The sequence below is a fragment of the Rhinichthys klamathensis genome, unplaced genomic scaffold (genome assembly GCF_029890125.1).
Source record: "Rhinichthys klamathensis goyatoka isolate OS25496 unplaced genomic scaffold, OSU_Roscu_1.1 h1tg000301l_1, whole genome shotgun sequence".
In the NCBI taxonomy this organism is placed as follows: domain Eukaryota; kingdom Metazoa; phylum Chordata; class Actinopteri; order Cypriniformes; family Leuciscidae; genus Rhinichthys; species Rhinichthys klamathensis.
Genome location: NW_026606820.1, coordinates 2,829,261 through 2,846,197, shown reverse-complemented (window position 1 = coordinate 2,846,197; position 16,937 = coordinate 2,829,261). Strand labels below are relative to the sequence as shown.

At 40.4% G+C, this 16,937-nt stretch overlaps 1 protein-coding gene across 1 annotated transcript in view; it reads left to right on the top strand.

Annotated features, from left to right (window-relative positions):
* diaph2 (diaphanous-related formin 2) overlaps positions 1-16,937 on the top strand; it is a 559,427-nt gene that overhangs the window by 212,922 nt on the left and 329,568 nt on the right. The window contains exons 13-17 of the mRNA XM_056270265.1: positions 2,493-2,605; positions 6,019-6,135; positions 10,102-10,220; positions 11,301-11,365; positions 12,328-12,432. Coding sequence (XP_056126240.1) covers positions 2,493-2,605; positions 6,019-6,135; positions 10,102-10,220; positions 11,301-11,365; positions 12,328-12,432 — 519 coding nt within the window. The remainder of the gene's footprint in view (positions 1-2,492; positions 2,606-6,018; positions 6,136-10,101; positions 10,221-11,300; positions 11,366-12,327; positions 12,433-16,937) is intronic.

The window sequence follows — 16,937 nt, the reverse complement described above, 5'->3', positions numbered from 1 at the left end:
TAATATAGAAAGTAGTTGAGAACGTCAGTTATAACGACCCACGTATTAAAAAATAGTCGGGTTTAAACCGGGCTCGGGCTCATAATTACAGTTAATGTGTCGGGCCGGACCGGGCTCGGACACAGCGGGCTCGGGTAGGGTCTTACTTGATTTTTTTTGGGCCCGATCTAAGCTCTACCTCGGGTAAGTTATGCTAACACTTACAGGCACAAATCAGCTGTTTGTCCTTGGGGAACTTGTGGAGCCTCTCCCCCGTTTTTGATGTATTCGTACATCCCGCACAAACACAATAGTTAACCATTTTTGCTAGCTAGGTCTCCAATATAATGTAACTCCAGGCCTGGAGCATAGACAGTAAAAGCTTGTAGTACCTTTTATGACGTCACGCCCAGCCTAGTGGAAGGGAGGGGGCGTGCTTAAAACCACTGTAAAACGCACCAACCTCCATATTATATTCAGCATTTTGGTATAAAAAACATAAAAAAACAATGGTGGGCGGTTCTTATCTTTATGTTTAGTAAGCACATTGCATTATCTTCGTGAAAATTTTTACCTGCAATTTACACTTTAAGAAGGGGGACCGGAGGGTGTGTTCCAACTACAGGGGGATCACACTTCTCAGCCTCCCTGGGAAAGTCAATGCCAGGGTACTGGAGAGGAAAATACGGCCGATAGTGGAACCTCGGATTCAGGAGGAACAGTGCGGTTTTCGTCCAGGCCGTGGAACACTGGACCAGCTCTATACCCTCTACAGGGTGCTGGAGGGTTCATGGGAGTTTGCCCAACCAATCCACATGTGCTTTGTGGATTTGGAGAAGTCATTCGACTGTGTCCCTCGCGGCGGCCTGTGGAGGGTGCTCCGGGAGTATGGGGTCCGGGGTCCTTTGCTAAGGGCTGTCCGGTCCTTGTACGACTGAAGCAGGAGCTTGGTTCGCATTGCCGGCAGTAAGTCAGACTTCTTCCTGGTGCATGTTGGACTCCGGCAGGGCTGCCCTTTGTCGCCGGTTCTGTTCATAATTTTTATGGACAGAATTTCTAGGCCGGAGGGTGTTTGGGGACCACAATATTTCGTCTCTGCTCTTTGCGGATGATGTTGTCGTGTTGGCCCCTTCAGACCAGGACCTTCAGCATGCACTGGGACGGTTTGCAGCCGAGTGTGAAGCGGCTGGGATGAGAATCAGCACCTCCAAATCCGAGGCCATGGTCCTCAGTCAGAAAAGGGTGGCTTGCCCACTTCAGGTTGGTGGAGAGTTCCTGCCTCAAGTGGAGGAGTTAAAGTATCTTGGGGTTTTGTTCACGAGTGAGGGAAGGATGGAACGGGAGATTGACAGACGGATCGGTGCAGCTTCTGCAGTAATGCGGTCAATGTACCGGCCTGTCGTGGTGAAGAAGGAGCTGAGCCGGAAGGCGAAGCTCCCGATTTACCGGTCAATCTACGTTCCTACTCTCACCTATGGTCATGAGCTTTGGGTCATGACCGAAAGGACAAGATCCCGGATACAGGCGGCCGAAATGAGCTTTCTCCGCAGGGTGGCTGGGCGATCCCTTAGTTGATAGGGTGAGAAGCTCGGTCACTCGGGAAGAGCTCAGTGTAGAGCCGCTGCTCCTCCACATCGAGAGGGGTCAGCTGAGGTGGCTCGGACATCTGTTCCGGATGCCTCCTGGACACCTTCCCGGGAAGATGTTCCGGGCACGTCCCACTGGGAGGAGACCCCGGGGAAGACTTAGGATACGCTGGAGGGACTATGTCTCCCGGCTGGCCTGGGAACGCCTCGGTGTCCCCCCGGAAGAGCTGGAGGAAGTGTCTAGGGAGAGGGAAGTTTGGGCATCTCTGCTTAGACTGCTGCCCCCGTGACCTGGCCCCGGATAAGCGGAAGAAGATGGATGGATGGATGGATGGATGGATAAACCACCGGTCAAAAGTTTGGAAACGGTAAGGTTTTTTAATGTTTTTGAAAGTAGTCTCTTAATCTCACTATGGCTGCATTTATTTGATCAAAATACTGTAAAAACATTAATACTGTGTAATATTATTACAATTTAAATGAACTGGTTTCTGGTTTCTATTTTAAAACTTTAATTTATTCCTATGATGGCAAAGATGAAGTTTCAGCAGCCATTACTTCAGTCTTCAGTGTCATGATCTTTTTTTACTGTATTTCTGATCAAATAAATGCAGCCTTGGTGAGATTAAGAGACTACTTTCAAAAACATTAAAAACGTTAATGTTTCCAAACTTTTGACCGGGGACTGTATGTCTGCTAAAATTGAACTTCTCAACATTTAGCAGTATACTAACATGGCCTTAACTCACAGACATGGACTAAATGCCACAAAACATTATGATTTCTTTAGAGGCCTTTAAGTGGGTTATGTAAAAAAAAGGTTTTTTAGCTGTTCAAAAACCAGACATTTTCTCGAACTTCCTCTTTTATCATCAGTGTTATATGACAACTCATTCATTCCTCTCACATCACCCTCTGTAATCACAGGAGCTGAAGGAGACGGAAGAGCTGGACATTCAGCTGAAGGTGTTTAATGAAAATAAGGAGGAGGATTCCATCGAACTGTCTCACCGACTAGATGACATCCGTGCAGAGATGGAATATCCTTTTTACCTCTGCCTCGGCCGTGCGTGGAGCCGTGAGGGCGCCCAGTGCAGCTCATGGGTCTAAAGCCAAGACCTCCAGTTCATTCAGAAGGGATTTGAGAATCAGGGTTTTTTTTTCAATTCCAGTCCAGCCTCTGGCAACTGTGGTGGTAAACAAACCTCTTCACATCAACACATGCACGCACCACACACATATCCCAGCATCCTCTGGCCCTGAGCTCATTATACTGACATTCCAGAGACACAGAGAGCAACCTCTACACTCACCTCTCCTCTGTTTCATTCCCCTCAAATCTGCGGATAGACTATGCTACGCAACTATGGAAATCCGTTCACACTTATTTTCTCCCTGTTTCTACATCTGCATCTGACCCTTCAGGCCACAGCTGCGTACGTGGCAGCCATATGCAGTAGCTTCTAGATTTGTGTGTGTATCCTCGCAGTACCCTCTATAAAGTAGCTTGAAGCCATTCACTGAATTCGAAATAGAGTAAAGCATATATTTTCGGTTATTTTAGTTTTGATTTGTTGATTTTTTTTATCGTTTCGCTCTTCCATAAGCTCTCGGAGGCAAAGCTTCGCTGAAATGATGGAGAATCTAGACTTTTAGTTCAGGCTGTCTGGACTAATGATTTTCGTGAGCAGTCAACTGTGCAAGAGACACAACATTTGTCTCTAAGGACAATTTGGCATTGATCTGTAAGTGCCTTGTGTAATATGCGTGTCTAAGCAACGGTCTCTGTCTTTCTCAGTCCTTCATTTCCCTGCTTCTTATTCAAAACGCCAAACGTTTTTCCAATCCCACCCTGAATATTTACAAATAGCGAGTCTATCTATCTGTCTGTCTGCCTGTCTGTCTGTTTATCTATCTATCTATCTATCTATCTATCTATCTATCTATCTATCTATCTATCTATCTATCTATCTATCTATCTATCTATCTATCTGTCTGTCTGTCTGTCTGTCTGTCTGTCTGTCTGTCTGTCTGTCTGTCTGTCTGTCTGTCTGTCTGTCTGTCTGTCTGTCTGTCTGTCTGTCTGTCTGTCTGTCTGTCTGTCTGTCTGTCTGTCTGTCTGCGTGCGTGTAGTTACGAAACTCGGTATGGGTCATCGGTACGATTGCCTGAAGGAGCCTGAGAAGTTTAGAGCCAGTGCCACCTAGTGGTAAAATCAAATATGCACAAGCTTATAACTTTGGATTTGGGAGTCATCTCCTTTGATTACTGAATCCTTGCCGAGTCCAATGAGACCGAACATGCTAAACAACTTTCGCAAACATCTTCGAAACCGGTAGCCGATCGAGACGAAACCACCGTAGGAAAATCGGAAACATAGGTCGTTAAAATTATTTTAAATGCCAAATGTCCAAAATGTGATAGTAAGTGGCAAAAAAATACCTAGTGTGGATCATTTTCTTTGTGCTCATAAATATAAATGTCTATAACTCCAAAGCGAAATTAGATATTTTCACCAAATTTGACACACTTATGTATGAGGACTCTGAGGACACACACAAAAAAAGCAGTGGGACTACACCACTTGGTTGCGCTATAATTGAACAAAACATGAAATTGGCTCTAACTACAGTACTTTTGATCTGATTTATTTCAAAATTGACACGCAGTGTCTTTGTCTCAGTTGATATCATAGTCCATTATGACATTGTATGTACCTTGAAAAACATGGCTGTCATTTTAATTTCAAAATGACAAAAAAAGATCCAAAGCTGTAATTGTAATGTTTTTGCATATTATTGTTTACAAACGCATTGGGATATCATTTAGAAACTCAGTATGTTCCTTCGACACCATGCCCTGAAGGTACTCAAAAAGTCTTAGGGCAGCGCCCCCTTGTGGTCAAAAATGTAATGCTTGCATCTATATTTATTATTATTATTATTATTAAGAATATAGCACTTCTGGTTCAGTTTAGTTCTGGCCACTGTAGTGACTTCAGGAAGTTGTTGAATATTAATTGTTAAAAGTTGGGCAGCGTGATTGATTGACCCTCGCTCTCTGTCTTTTGTATTGCTCAGCCTCATGCTGATACAGCTCATGTTTATGCATCACCTTCCCTATCAGTATATTACTGCAAACATGCCCAAAATACAAATATGCACAGACGGTGTGTCTGTGTTCACACTCATGGCCCTGCTTAATAGATAGAATGACTTTCCGGTGTGTTTTGCTGGTTTTGAAGTGTGGAGAAAATAATTCACTTAAGCAGATCACCTGTGTTATCAGCAATAATGCTCTGAAGATGCTTGTATTCTCATATTGAGTTGACAGAACATGGGATACACTCACAACTCTATGAATAACTGAAATGATATGAGCTAATTAGAAAATGTTCAGCATTAGTGGGACAGATTGGTTTGCAGCAAGGGCAGTTTTTAAAGTGCAGTTCAGGGGCTTGAAGTCTTATCTTTCCATTTTATTATTATTCCATAAATATAGAGTTATATAATAAAATATATGTTTTTTTTTCTGTTTTTAGTTGATATTTTTTTTAAAGAATATATAGTACTCTATCCTGAGGCAGATTTTAATTAAATGGAGACAGAATTGCTTTACTTTTTTAGTTCTTCCTTTAAATATTGAGCCTCCACAGCTTTGTTTTCTATCCCAGTGGAATGAAAGGAGCGAATATGGTGGCTCAAGAAAGTGTGCTCCAGTCTAGGCAGTGCATCACCATGCAGTCAGCATGCAACTGTACACACTATTTATGGCCGTACTTATTTTTTTATTTAATATAATCAAGTTTTTTGTTTTGTTTTTTTAAGGTCAGTGTTGTTCTATTAACTCCATCCTAGGACCATTACCGAGTGCTACATTTAATCATCACATGGTTTAGCTTGCCACCATTGAAAATAGATTCAGTCATTCATTTTACTCAAGTGGACATAACTGGGAGGGTTGGGATGTCAGTCGTGACTGATCCATGTTTTATGGTTTCAAATAATCAAACTTAAAGAATGTTCAGTTAATTCATGCCCAGGGCCAGGGTAGAACTGGCAGAAGAGGTATTTCTTCTGTCACTTTTCTTCAATCCTTGTGTTTACTCATGTTAGCAAATTAGATCCCTAAAGACACTTTAGAATGGATAAAGAGATAGCTTCAGTTCTGGTTACTCAACCTTGGTCTCATCCCTCTATCTGAATTAAAGGAAGCAAGTTATTTCCAGTGAGTAAAGATGGCCATGCACCTTTAGTTATATTTGCACACACTTAATTGTTATTTTTCATTTTAGAACCATACCACTGCACTTTTAATCATTCCTGTCACTCTAGTGTATATTTTATAAACAGTCTTATAAGGATTACGTATATATAAATGTCATGTTTAGATCAACTTTGTTTTACTACATAACAAACAGGATGTACAGTTGTGTCCTTAACAATCCATGCACTGATATGGGTGAGGTGTACCATCTCCTGTCCAACATGGTGAAAGACACAGGCTCAGAATCTTACTTCCTATCCATTCTCCAGCACCTGCTGCTCATCAGGAATGATTATTATATCAGGTGAGTGCTATCATATCTTATTTTTAATATCCATTCCATAAATGTGATATTATAAGACTGCACTTACCTGTTCATTAACACTTTTCTCAGTTTCTGTTGACTTGACAAACATACTTGAGTATGATAATTCCGAGATTATAATTGAGAATAAATGGAAATAAATAAAACTAAATTAATAGACAAAATAAATTATAATTAAGTAAAATAAAATGATAATAACCATGTTAATAATATAAAATTACCTCTATCATGATAAAATATTTTAGTCATACCGCTTATTAACGATGTCTTGAATCAGAATTCAAGCACTCAAGAGTATGTGTGTCTGTCAGAAAGTGAAGAAATGATACTGAGCATTTCAGTTCACTGTTGCATCAGACCTGTTGCAGAGGTAAAATATTTAATAAAAAGGGATGAGCGAAGCGATGAAAGGGAGGGAATTTACCATGGACATGTTGCTGCTAACTTTGAGCTATGAATAATGTATTGCCTTGCTTGTTGGAAAAAGCGAGAAATAGAAAACACATTAAGCAAGTAGTATGGCAGATTCTTGTTCAGTGCCATCCCATGTCTGTAACTCTGACAGCAGAAAACAGGATCACTACAAATGCTGATTAAAAATGTATGCACTTATTAAAGACTAAAGAAAAACAACACGAACAATCTCTTTAATGTCTCCAAGACCCCATTTACACCTGGTATTAAAATGAGATCTGTTATCCGTATAATAAGTGTTCTGATCTTACCTTTGCGTTTACACGTTGTATTTTTAATGCGTTCTTGTTATCCACATTGAGTTCGGATCTCTGTCCTCCAGAAAAAAAATGACAAAAAAAAATGACGTTTGGCAGGCACGAATGCCATCACGTCGTACGGATTGTGTTTACACCTAGTAAAGATCCGAACACAATGCGAGCCAGACTACCTCCAGATGTGGTCAGACAGATCCGATCACAATCCGATCACAACGTATTTACACCTTGCATTAACATGCGTTTTTTATTATCCGGATAACTTATCTGGATACAGATCGCATTTTAATACCAGGTGTAAATGGGGTCCAATTGTTTCTTTTTGTCACCAATGAGATTAAATGAAGAGAAAATTAAGTTTCCTGCCTGTCAGATTTTTCTTTTGAGAAATAGGCCATAGTAATCCCACAAATATTGTGATACAAAGTACATAAAACTTTGTATCACAATCCTGAGAAATCCTGAGCTTTAAAAGAGCGAAGTTTGAGCAATGACACTTTTATTTGCATCAAAACGTATATATTTCCCAAGCTTAGCATCTAAAGATGGATATGCAGCTGTGTTTGTTGTCTCATATATGGATCTGTATTACATGGTCACTCTATAAAGATCTCATCAGTCATGTCTTTGGATGCTTTTGAACCTGGTGCAACGTTTTATGTAGATTGGATTTGCTGGTTGGGAAATTCTATGGCTATAATTTTAGATTAAAGGGATCCTTTGAGATCAGTGCATGCTTTGATGGCCGAGTCTCCAAGGAGAGGGCGGGAAGAATAGGCTGGTGGCATCTCTCTACTTCAGTCCATATCAGGCGACAGCGTCGCTCTTGTTCATAGGTGTTAGGAGGTACTCTGGTGATCAAAGCCAGCCATAAAGGAGAGCTGTCCATGCCAATAGATTGCATCGTTTGATTTAAAGCCATTCTTTATAACCATTTAAACCAGACACCCTTATCCTCAGTTAACTCTGTGCCCTCAACTCTGTCCTTGGTTATTTGTATGGAAAGTGTTCCCTCAATTTGTTTAATAACCTTTTTTTAAATGAAATAAAATAAACTTAACAATTTAATACGTTACCAAAGTCCTTCTGGCTTTCTTTTTACTGCTTTTTGGAGCAGTGGAAGATGTTGGGCAATAACTCCCTAAGACTCTGTAACAGAAGGTAGATCATAGGGAGGGTATATGGAGCACATCTTCTACTTTTGGCCATGACTGATGTAAAGATTAGATGGGCAGTGTGGAGCAGGGGTTGGATGGGAGATGAGAGGCAGACAGTGAAGGTGCCAGACTGAGAGAGAGAGAGAGAAGGAAAGAGCGGCTCCGTTGAGTGGGACATATGCTGTCTCCTCTGTTGTGGTCTGACAGTTCTGGGTCAGTCGTCTTCTTCCCGGTTCTATCCAGCATGCGGCAGTGGTGGTAGCCAGGATGTTGAGAAAATAGGGCGGCTTATTGAGATAATGATATGGTGTACATCAGTGACAGGCATAAGCTTCGGGCCTTGCCACTAAGCCAGGCTCGGTGACACTCTCAGCCCTATCAGTTCCAGCCACCCCGTCCGCCCCCTCTGCACGCTTATTACACATTGCTGCCGTGTTTCCTACAACAAGGCCTTGAATTGGCAAATTGTGCGAATATGATTATTTGTTCGGTTATTTAAATATGTTATTTAAATATGTTATTTGTCATTGAGATTGGAGAGACATCCAATTATAGTTAATGTCTTAATAGCTGGTTTTAATCAAAACATGTTTAAATGTTAGAACAAGAACTCTTTGATGATGTAATTCTGCTCTTTTCTTTTTAATAAATATGTACTTTAGCATTTTGCAGTACATTAAATGGGAATATTCCTATCAGAGACCGTGTTGTTTTAATATTATTTGTATACTTTTGTACTATTTATTAAGATTTTGAATTTGCTTTTATTTTTATATTTTTATTTTTCAATTTTAATTTAAGTTTCAGTAAGGCTTTTGTGTCAAAATTTCTATTTAGCTTTAAGTTATTATTATTTTTTTAATCAGTTTTAGTTTTAGTGGCTTTAATACTTAATTTCAGGTAGTTACCAAAGTAACACTTTTAATTTAAGTTTAGTTTTTCATCTAATATTATTTATTTTTATTTGAGCTTTATTTCAATGAATGGAAACTATTTTTAATGGTTTTATTTGTAAATAACAACACTGATCAGAGAGCACCTGAAAGCTTGCTTATTGTTATTTAGAGGCACCTTCGAGCACACATGTCTTAAAATGAAATGTTCCATAGGCAGCCTTTCATGGAATATAGATTGTATATATAGGTTGTAAAGATGAGCAAAAGAACACTCCTGTTGTTGCGTTATTCATTAACTTGGGTCAACAAACTGTCATTCATCCATTAGCTTAGCTATATTCCCCCGCAAATATTGTTTATCAAACAAGAATGTTTGGAGATTAAAATAATCTAATGCTCTAGAATTAAGTGGCTTTAGCTAAGAGTTGTGGTGCAATTATTTAGCACAGGGACATTTTTAAAGTCATGCTTGTTCATTAGAATTCGAAAGCTTGTTTTGTGTCGAGAAGCCGAGAGAAGGGGACGACACATTTCTGGGAGGAAAATTGAATACCTACAAGAGACATTCAAGGTCATGCTTGGAACATAATTGTTTGCCACTACTGAGCTCGGCTTAAGTCGACATTGTATTTGTTAAATGTCACTCGCAATTAAATTGGTAATATAACTTGGAAAAGGTCACTCGCTAAGCGCCATGGCAGTATCTAGTCCCAGACCCATTTACTCCCCGTCCCGTCATTGTCACCCTTCCAAACACAAGGCCGTGTTTTCCCTTCCATTGTGTGACTAATTACACAGATTACACTGATTAGATTTGCGTCTGCAGGTTTTATTACCGCCCTTAATTGCCAAAGATGATTGCAAATTAGAGAGGGAACCACGGAGGCCCGGATGTCAGTTTGTCTTCACCTTGAATGGACAAAGTCACCCAACTGCTCACCCAACGGCTGCATGCTTTGCCGTTAGTGATTTCATTATGTACCAAAGGAAACCTTAATTCAATACCGTGAAATACCATTAAAAGATATGTCTTACCGGATGATTTATGAAGAACTCTCCTCACCGGAATGCACAAGGCGGTATTTTATATGAAGTTAACGGCTTTGTCTCTTGTCATGTTCTGCCCCCTCACTCTCGCAGTACTCCTTCTTTTTATTACAGGCCTCAGTATTACAAGGTGATCGAGGAGTGTGTGTCCCAGATTGTCCTCCACCGCAGTGGGATGGACCCTGATTTTGCCTACAGGGAGAGACTGGATGTGGACTTCAGTCACCTCATCGGCAAGTCTGAGATTAGGTCTCCTGTGTCTTGCAGAAAACGTCTTTATGTTATGAGCACCACACTAAACCTTTATGCACTTCCGCTTAAGTTATTATTTATTAGGACAACTCAGTTTCCAGACTATTACATTCTGTCTTGAACTGTATGGTCATGTGATAAAGTGGCCAGAACATTTCAGAATGAATAAAAAGAGTTTCAGGTTTCGGTAACCAGCTTTAGGTAAAAGCGAGAGAGCGGTATTGATTTAAATCACTTCAATCAAATCTACTAGAAATACTTTTTGTGGGCTTAATGGGATGTCTACAGTATTATTACAACAGTCCTGCACAGATTCACACTACAGTCTGTCTTAACATAACTGTGAAATCATGCTGCGTTGAGGGAGACACAATTGCAGTTGATAAAAGTTAGCAATTTCCTGGAGTAGATCTAATTATTATTCCCCGGTCCCCATGAGAGCCCTGTCTGAAACACCTGCACTCACCTGACACATACGATAAGCTACACTCATTATGCATAAATAAAACATTATCTGCAAAACCTGGCTGGCATGTCATGTCTTATAAACGCAACACGACCGATTATAGTTGCAATCCTGGAATTTTTTATTTGTTTTGTACAATTAAATGTTGGTGGGGAAATAAGCATTCATTGCCAATGGTTTTTTCACCCAGTTCTTGGACAGCAAAGGAATTAATAAAATAAGGGTGATTTAAATTTTTTGCCCTCTTTTTTTGATTTTTTGCCCCCCTTTTTTGTTTTGTCACTAACACTTTAGTAACTTGCCAACAAACGCTCATTAAAAGTTTCCAAACCAATCTGCAGAATTTTTTTTTTATAGATTTTTTCACTTCTTCCCTTGCGGGGCAGCGTTTTTTAAATTTACATCTCAAACCCCCAGAACAGAATACAACTGACAGGTTCATTTTATTCCGTCCGTTCGCTGTTTTTATTCTTTTAGTTTTCTTCATTCGGTGTCTGATATGGAATCTTATCCATCGTGTTAACAATGCACCGTGGAATTTGCATATACTTGTGTTTTGTGTGTTTTCATGTACCCGGCTATTTGTGTATGACAGATCAGTGCGTGGATAAAGCCAAGGTAGAAGAGAGTGAGCAGAGAGCAGCAGAATTCTCCAAAAAGGTGAGTTTATTAATCACCCTAGGTGCTGCTATTGGTATGCAACCAGGCTGCTGTCACCAAACTTTTCTCCCATGAGCGATGAGGCAGTGCATTGATTGCTCTCACCTGATCAATAGCTGGCAACAGAGCAACATGATCTGTATCAGTGCAAGCAGAATCAATGCTGATGCTCCAATCTCCAAGCTTGTTTGTGCCATACTGGGAACACTATTTACAGGCACCATTTCAAATAGTGTTAAAGGCCCCAACGTACAATTTTGTCATTTTTTTACTAATACTTGAAAAGTTTTCTCTGGAGGTTCATAACACTTGCTGGTGTTGTCAGTGAAGCCAAGAGCTGTATCCCATGATGCTTGAGGGAACATAGAGTGTATCCATGCTCTTGCTCAGCTTCCTGCCCAACTCTGCCAAATGTCAGCCAGACATCTGAGGCTTGCAGTTTAATGGAAAAGTAACACAAATACTACTGGACGGCTGAAAGCATTGAGTCTCTTTCACTATGTGTGCTTGTGTTTGTGTGTGTACCAGTGCTTTCAGGAATCATTATTCGTTTTTGTGTTTGCACATTTTCTGTGTGTATTTTTGCAATATATTTTGTATATTTTTGGAAATATTTATAGTATAGTATATATTTAATAGTATGATGTATTTAATATTTATATACACTCTGTCGTCTGTTCAAAAGTTTGGGTCGATCAGATCGTTTTGAAAGAAGTTTCTTATGCTCACTGAGGCTACATGTATTGTATGATCACAAAGTACAGCAAAAACTCTTTCTACACACGTTAGATTACTTTATGAGTGAATGAGACCCAGGTGTTAGTTGCAGCCATTATAAGCTTAGCCCTTGATCAAGATGACGATGATAGTGAATGTGGAGAGAAATGGGGAAGATGTTGATGTATCCTTTGGTATTTGCAGAGTTACTTCAATGTGTTTGTATGTGTGTTGTTGTCTTTCAGTTCGACGAGGAGTTTAGTGCACGGCAGGAGGCACAGGCCGAGCTGCAGAAGCAGGAGGAGAAAATCAAAGTGCTAGAGACGCAGATCAACACCCTGCAGGCCCAGGTAACACTTGCACCATTACCTTTTGTACAAATTCTTCTCTTCCTTATCACCACTTCAGGTTCACGAACTGTATGACCTAGATATGACCCATTCAGCTGCTCTGCGATCTCAACCCAAGGGTATCGAACACAGGTTAATGCTAATGGAAGCTACCACTGATGCTGTGGCCCATGTGTTCACCTTTAACATGCATAGTCTACCCTTCCATTGGCACTGATTATACCACAGAACCGATCTGTTCTTTGTTGTATTCTCAGAGGCTTATAAATCCTCTGAGATCTCTTTTTTCTTTCCTCATGAGAGCTTGGTGGTTTCAATCTTTTCTTATAAGAGCCCTTTATCCTATAGATCCATGAAGCAACAAACCTACTTTTCTGGTTTCCCGACTGCCTTTCTTCACCTCACAAATATTCTCCAATGACTATTAAACTACCAGGCATTAAATTATTTGTCTCTATCACGAAACCTTCTTGATGCTTAGTGCCTTGGCGCATAAAATGCCCTGGAAAAGAGCTATACAAACACATGAGGATCACTAGTACTTATTTTGTGTGTTGTGAGGTCATATGAAGCTGTTTTTCTCTGTCTGCTTCAAATGGTAATCCAACTTCTAATGTGGCGGCGAAGGGAGAGACTCTGCTAATTTGGTCAAATTGAAACCTTTTTATCTTTTATCGTGAATGCAGTGGTGCTCTAAGTGGGTATTTTAAGACTTGAGGGATTGTATGATTTAATAAAGGGCCAATCTCCCCCTCAAATTGTTGGATTTGATTTTTCTCAATTGCTCAATCGCAGGCTGTTCCTAGATATTGTATCAACGCTGTGAGGGATTGCGTTACGTCTTTGCCTTTCACATCATCGTTTCTGTCAAGAAAAACCCTCAGTCCTTCACCCGCAAAATGACTGCTATTTCCTACTAAACCCAATTTTAAACATTTTAGATTTTAGTGGTGCCTTGGGATAAAAGAAGTAGCTTGCCTGCTAGCTTATGGAGTTTAATAGGAGGGGAAAAAACACCATTTGTGAGGCGCCATCCACGGCGTAAATAGTTTTCCAGAAACCAAATATATTGCAGTCGGAAAAGCCAGCACTTCGTCTTTCTGTTTACTTACCTCTCAACATCTCCAAGCCCTATTGCCCCCATCTTCCCCCAACAAGCATCTCCCACCTCTAAACCAAGATGAGTTGCTGTCATTAAGGACCCTGGCAGCTTGGACCACCATTCATTCTCACAGATGTACCAAATGGGCACATTAGTGGAGGCGGGGCTGGAACAGGTTCCTCCCAGTGCAAAGCAGAGCTTCTCAGTGCCCGGCACTTCATTTGTGGGCAGTCCTCACCCCTGCACTTCGTCTGCCCCGAGAGCCGAATCACTGCACGTTACCCACTCTGTCTCCCTCCTTCCCTCCATCTGCCTCGTCCATCACTTTCTCAACTCCTACACATATTCATGAGCCCAGGCCTCTCTGCGCTCCACTCCTCATCAGTCACCATCATCCCTCCTTTTCTACACTCATTCATACCGAGACATATTGCATGCACCTAATGCAGACACTGAAACCCTGTTAATGACTGCTCACCTGCTCTCTTCTGCTTTGCTTTCCTGGACCACAGTGTCATTCGGCTGTTATTTTTCCCTGGGTGTCCTCCAGTCTTACCCCATGGCGATCTCATTCTCTTTGAAGCTCAGTCATCTCCAGCACATTAACAGGTAGAGAAGCGAAGCAGAGCCCTGGAGACGCATACTCTTTCCAAGCGTGCGCTCTGAAGGCACGTTCAAAGCTTTGGCTCCATAACATTCTCGCATCAACAGACTTCTGGTGCTTCTGGTGGAGAACATGTAATGCGCTCGCTAAGGAAGCACCAGGATATTAGCATTAAAGTGTTGCACTCATCCCGTGGGTGTTTTGGCACATCTGAAAGGGATATAAACTCATGGGTTGTCATGCGCAAAGCTTACAAATTGTATCCTTTATTAGACAGCCGGTGTAGAACTCTTCTCCCTCTGCAGTTTCACAATGTTGTCGGTGCACAAGACATCACCGTGAAAACTGACTACGCTCACCCACACTTCAGCCCACATGCCTACTTCTTATTCTTTGATGGTCTGGTACAGATGGGAAGTAGAACTTGGTTTCTAAACATATTGTATAATAATATTTAATTTAATTATTTTATATATTTTTATATAAAGTTATTTTTATTTTATTTTTATTTCATTTTTTTTTATTTCAATTTATTTTATTTCCAATAGCAAAAACACAAAACCTACAACCAATCAATGAAACCTCTCATCTGAATTAATGATCCAAAGGTCACCTCTTCAAATTCTCAATATTTTACCTCTCTATTTCTATAATAAGCCTCAGTAGGTTACATTATAATATACATTTTAGGAGTTTTGAGCTAACAAGCATGAATGTTACATTTTTTAACATATTTTTTTTGCCATTTGGGTGACCTAGGTTCAAGGACAACAAAGAGATGACAGCAAAAACATGCTTATCAACAGATTTGCTTTAACACAATTGAAGAGAGCCATTATTCAGAGCAAGCAGCGCAACAGCTCATGTGAAAATAATAGTCCTCTGATCTCATCAAAGCCGCCGTATGGAAAATTTCGGACAGACTGAATATGAAATAGAAAGAATTAAATAATAAAAGAGCTTTGCACTGTTAATTCATGTATTTTTAAGAGTTAATGAGACTGCATGTATTATTAGGCCTTCTGCTCCGTTGTTCTGCCAAGCCCAGTTTTAAATAAGTATGTAACCAAATTCTATTTTTTCATGGTGTGGTGGATTGATATTTTCCCTACTTGATTTGACTTCAGTCATGTTAATACCAATAAAGTGCAACATGTATGCAGGGTTCTCTTCCTCAACAACCCCCAACCCTCTCTCCCTCTCTCTTGGCCATTCAATAGAAAGGGAATAGAGTCAGAGGTGAGGAATCGAACAGTATCTCACTTAATTATTCAGAACTCAAGCGATACTGGGGGAGAAATCTTTTACAGCACCCGGATAGGCTTCAGAAAGATCTGCGGTCAGCTGTCTGTACCAACATGGGACTCGTAACATTGCAGTGCGTTTAGAGCTGGGCCTGTGTCTTATTGCTGCTGCTGGGCTAGATCTGGAAGAGTATGTTGGTAATGATGCTGATAAGGACGGCACAACACTTGAATCATGGAGTTGGTTGCCATGTGCTTTTTGTTGTTGCCATGGTCAGAATCAGGGGACAAAGCTTGGCCATTCACCTTTACAGGCTGATTCATTTGAGATGCAGCGTGTGCCATCCCTATCTCTTTCTCTTTGAGGAAACTATCACACGGAATATGAAGATGCTGCTGTTCTTCTTGACAACGTTCAGTGTGTTGGCTGATGTTCTGCCCTTCCCATCTTCAAAAATAAATAAAGATAAAACAACCCTCTACGGACACACTGAAGCTTGAGTTGCCATTGGCTAGTACATTTTTTATTTTACTCGCCAGACTTTTTACATGGAATGCAAGAACAATTCAAATGAAGTTACACATAAATATAATATAAATATAAAATATAAATTTCAAACACTATTAAAGTCAAGTAATAAAATAAGAAAAAATAATCAAACTACAAGCAATAGCACAAATAAACACAATATAACAAAGATGCAAATTAAATAAAGGCTTTCAGGTTTTCAAGTAGATCTAACAGTTGTTAGATGCTGATTAGTTACAGAAATTGAATCAAGTAATCAAATGTAAAATAACACTGCATAGTCTTCACTGTATACATTAAATATGGATGGATCCTTATTTAAGTTACAAAAGTTATTCAGTCAAAAGCATTGAGTGAATTTTTGCAGTAAGTCTTTTGTTTGATTGAGGAATATTAGGCTGCTACTACTTTAAAGCAACACCAAGGAACTTTTCGCCCTACAGGTTGGAAGTGGAATTGTCCATTACCACTGTCGTAAATAATTTAGCCTACCGCAGCCTACTGTCGCACGCGCACGCTAGCTGTTTATCCAGGACCGGCTTTGGAATCAACAATGGCAGACATCCCAACCTGCAAGAAGTCATTTCAGGGAGGTATATCTTGGTGACTGGAATGTTGACGGGGGCGCTATGTATGTTATGCGCTCAGTATGTTCTGTCTCGCATGCGCGCTCTAGATTCCGGAAGATTTGAACTAATTTGGGGGCATCAGGGAGACGCTATCAATATGCGGGAGACTCCCGGGAGACTTGAGATGTCTGCAATGGCCACAGACAATTTGAGGAAGTGGTGAGGGAAGTGACGTATGCCGTAAAGCAGTCAAATTTTGTAGTTCTTTTTGTGCTCCGGTTACTACCCGAAACCCGAAGTTACATAGTGCAAGTAAAAGCGATACAGACTACGTCAGGCTATGGCAGACGTGTCATTTAACCTATTGTAAGTCGATATACCATCAGAATGGTCTTGGAAATATATTATGAAGGTTGAAAAACTACATAGTGTTACTTTAAGATATAATGCACGGATC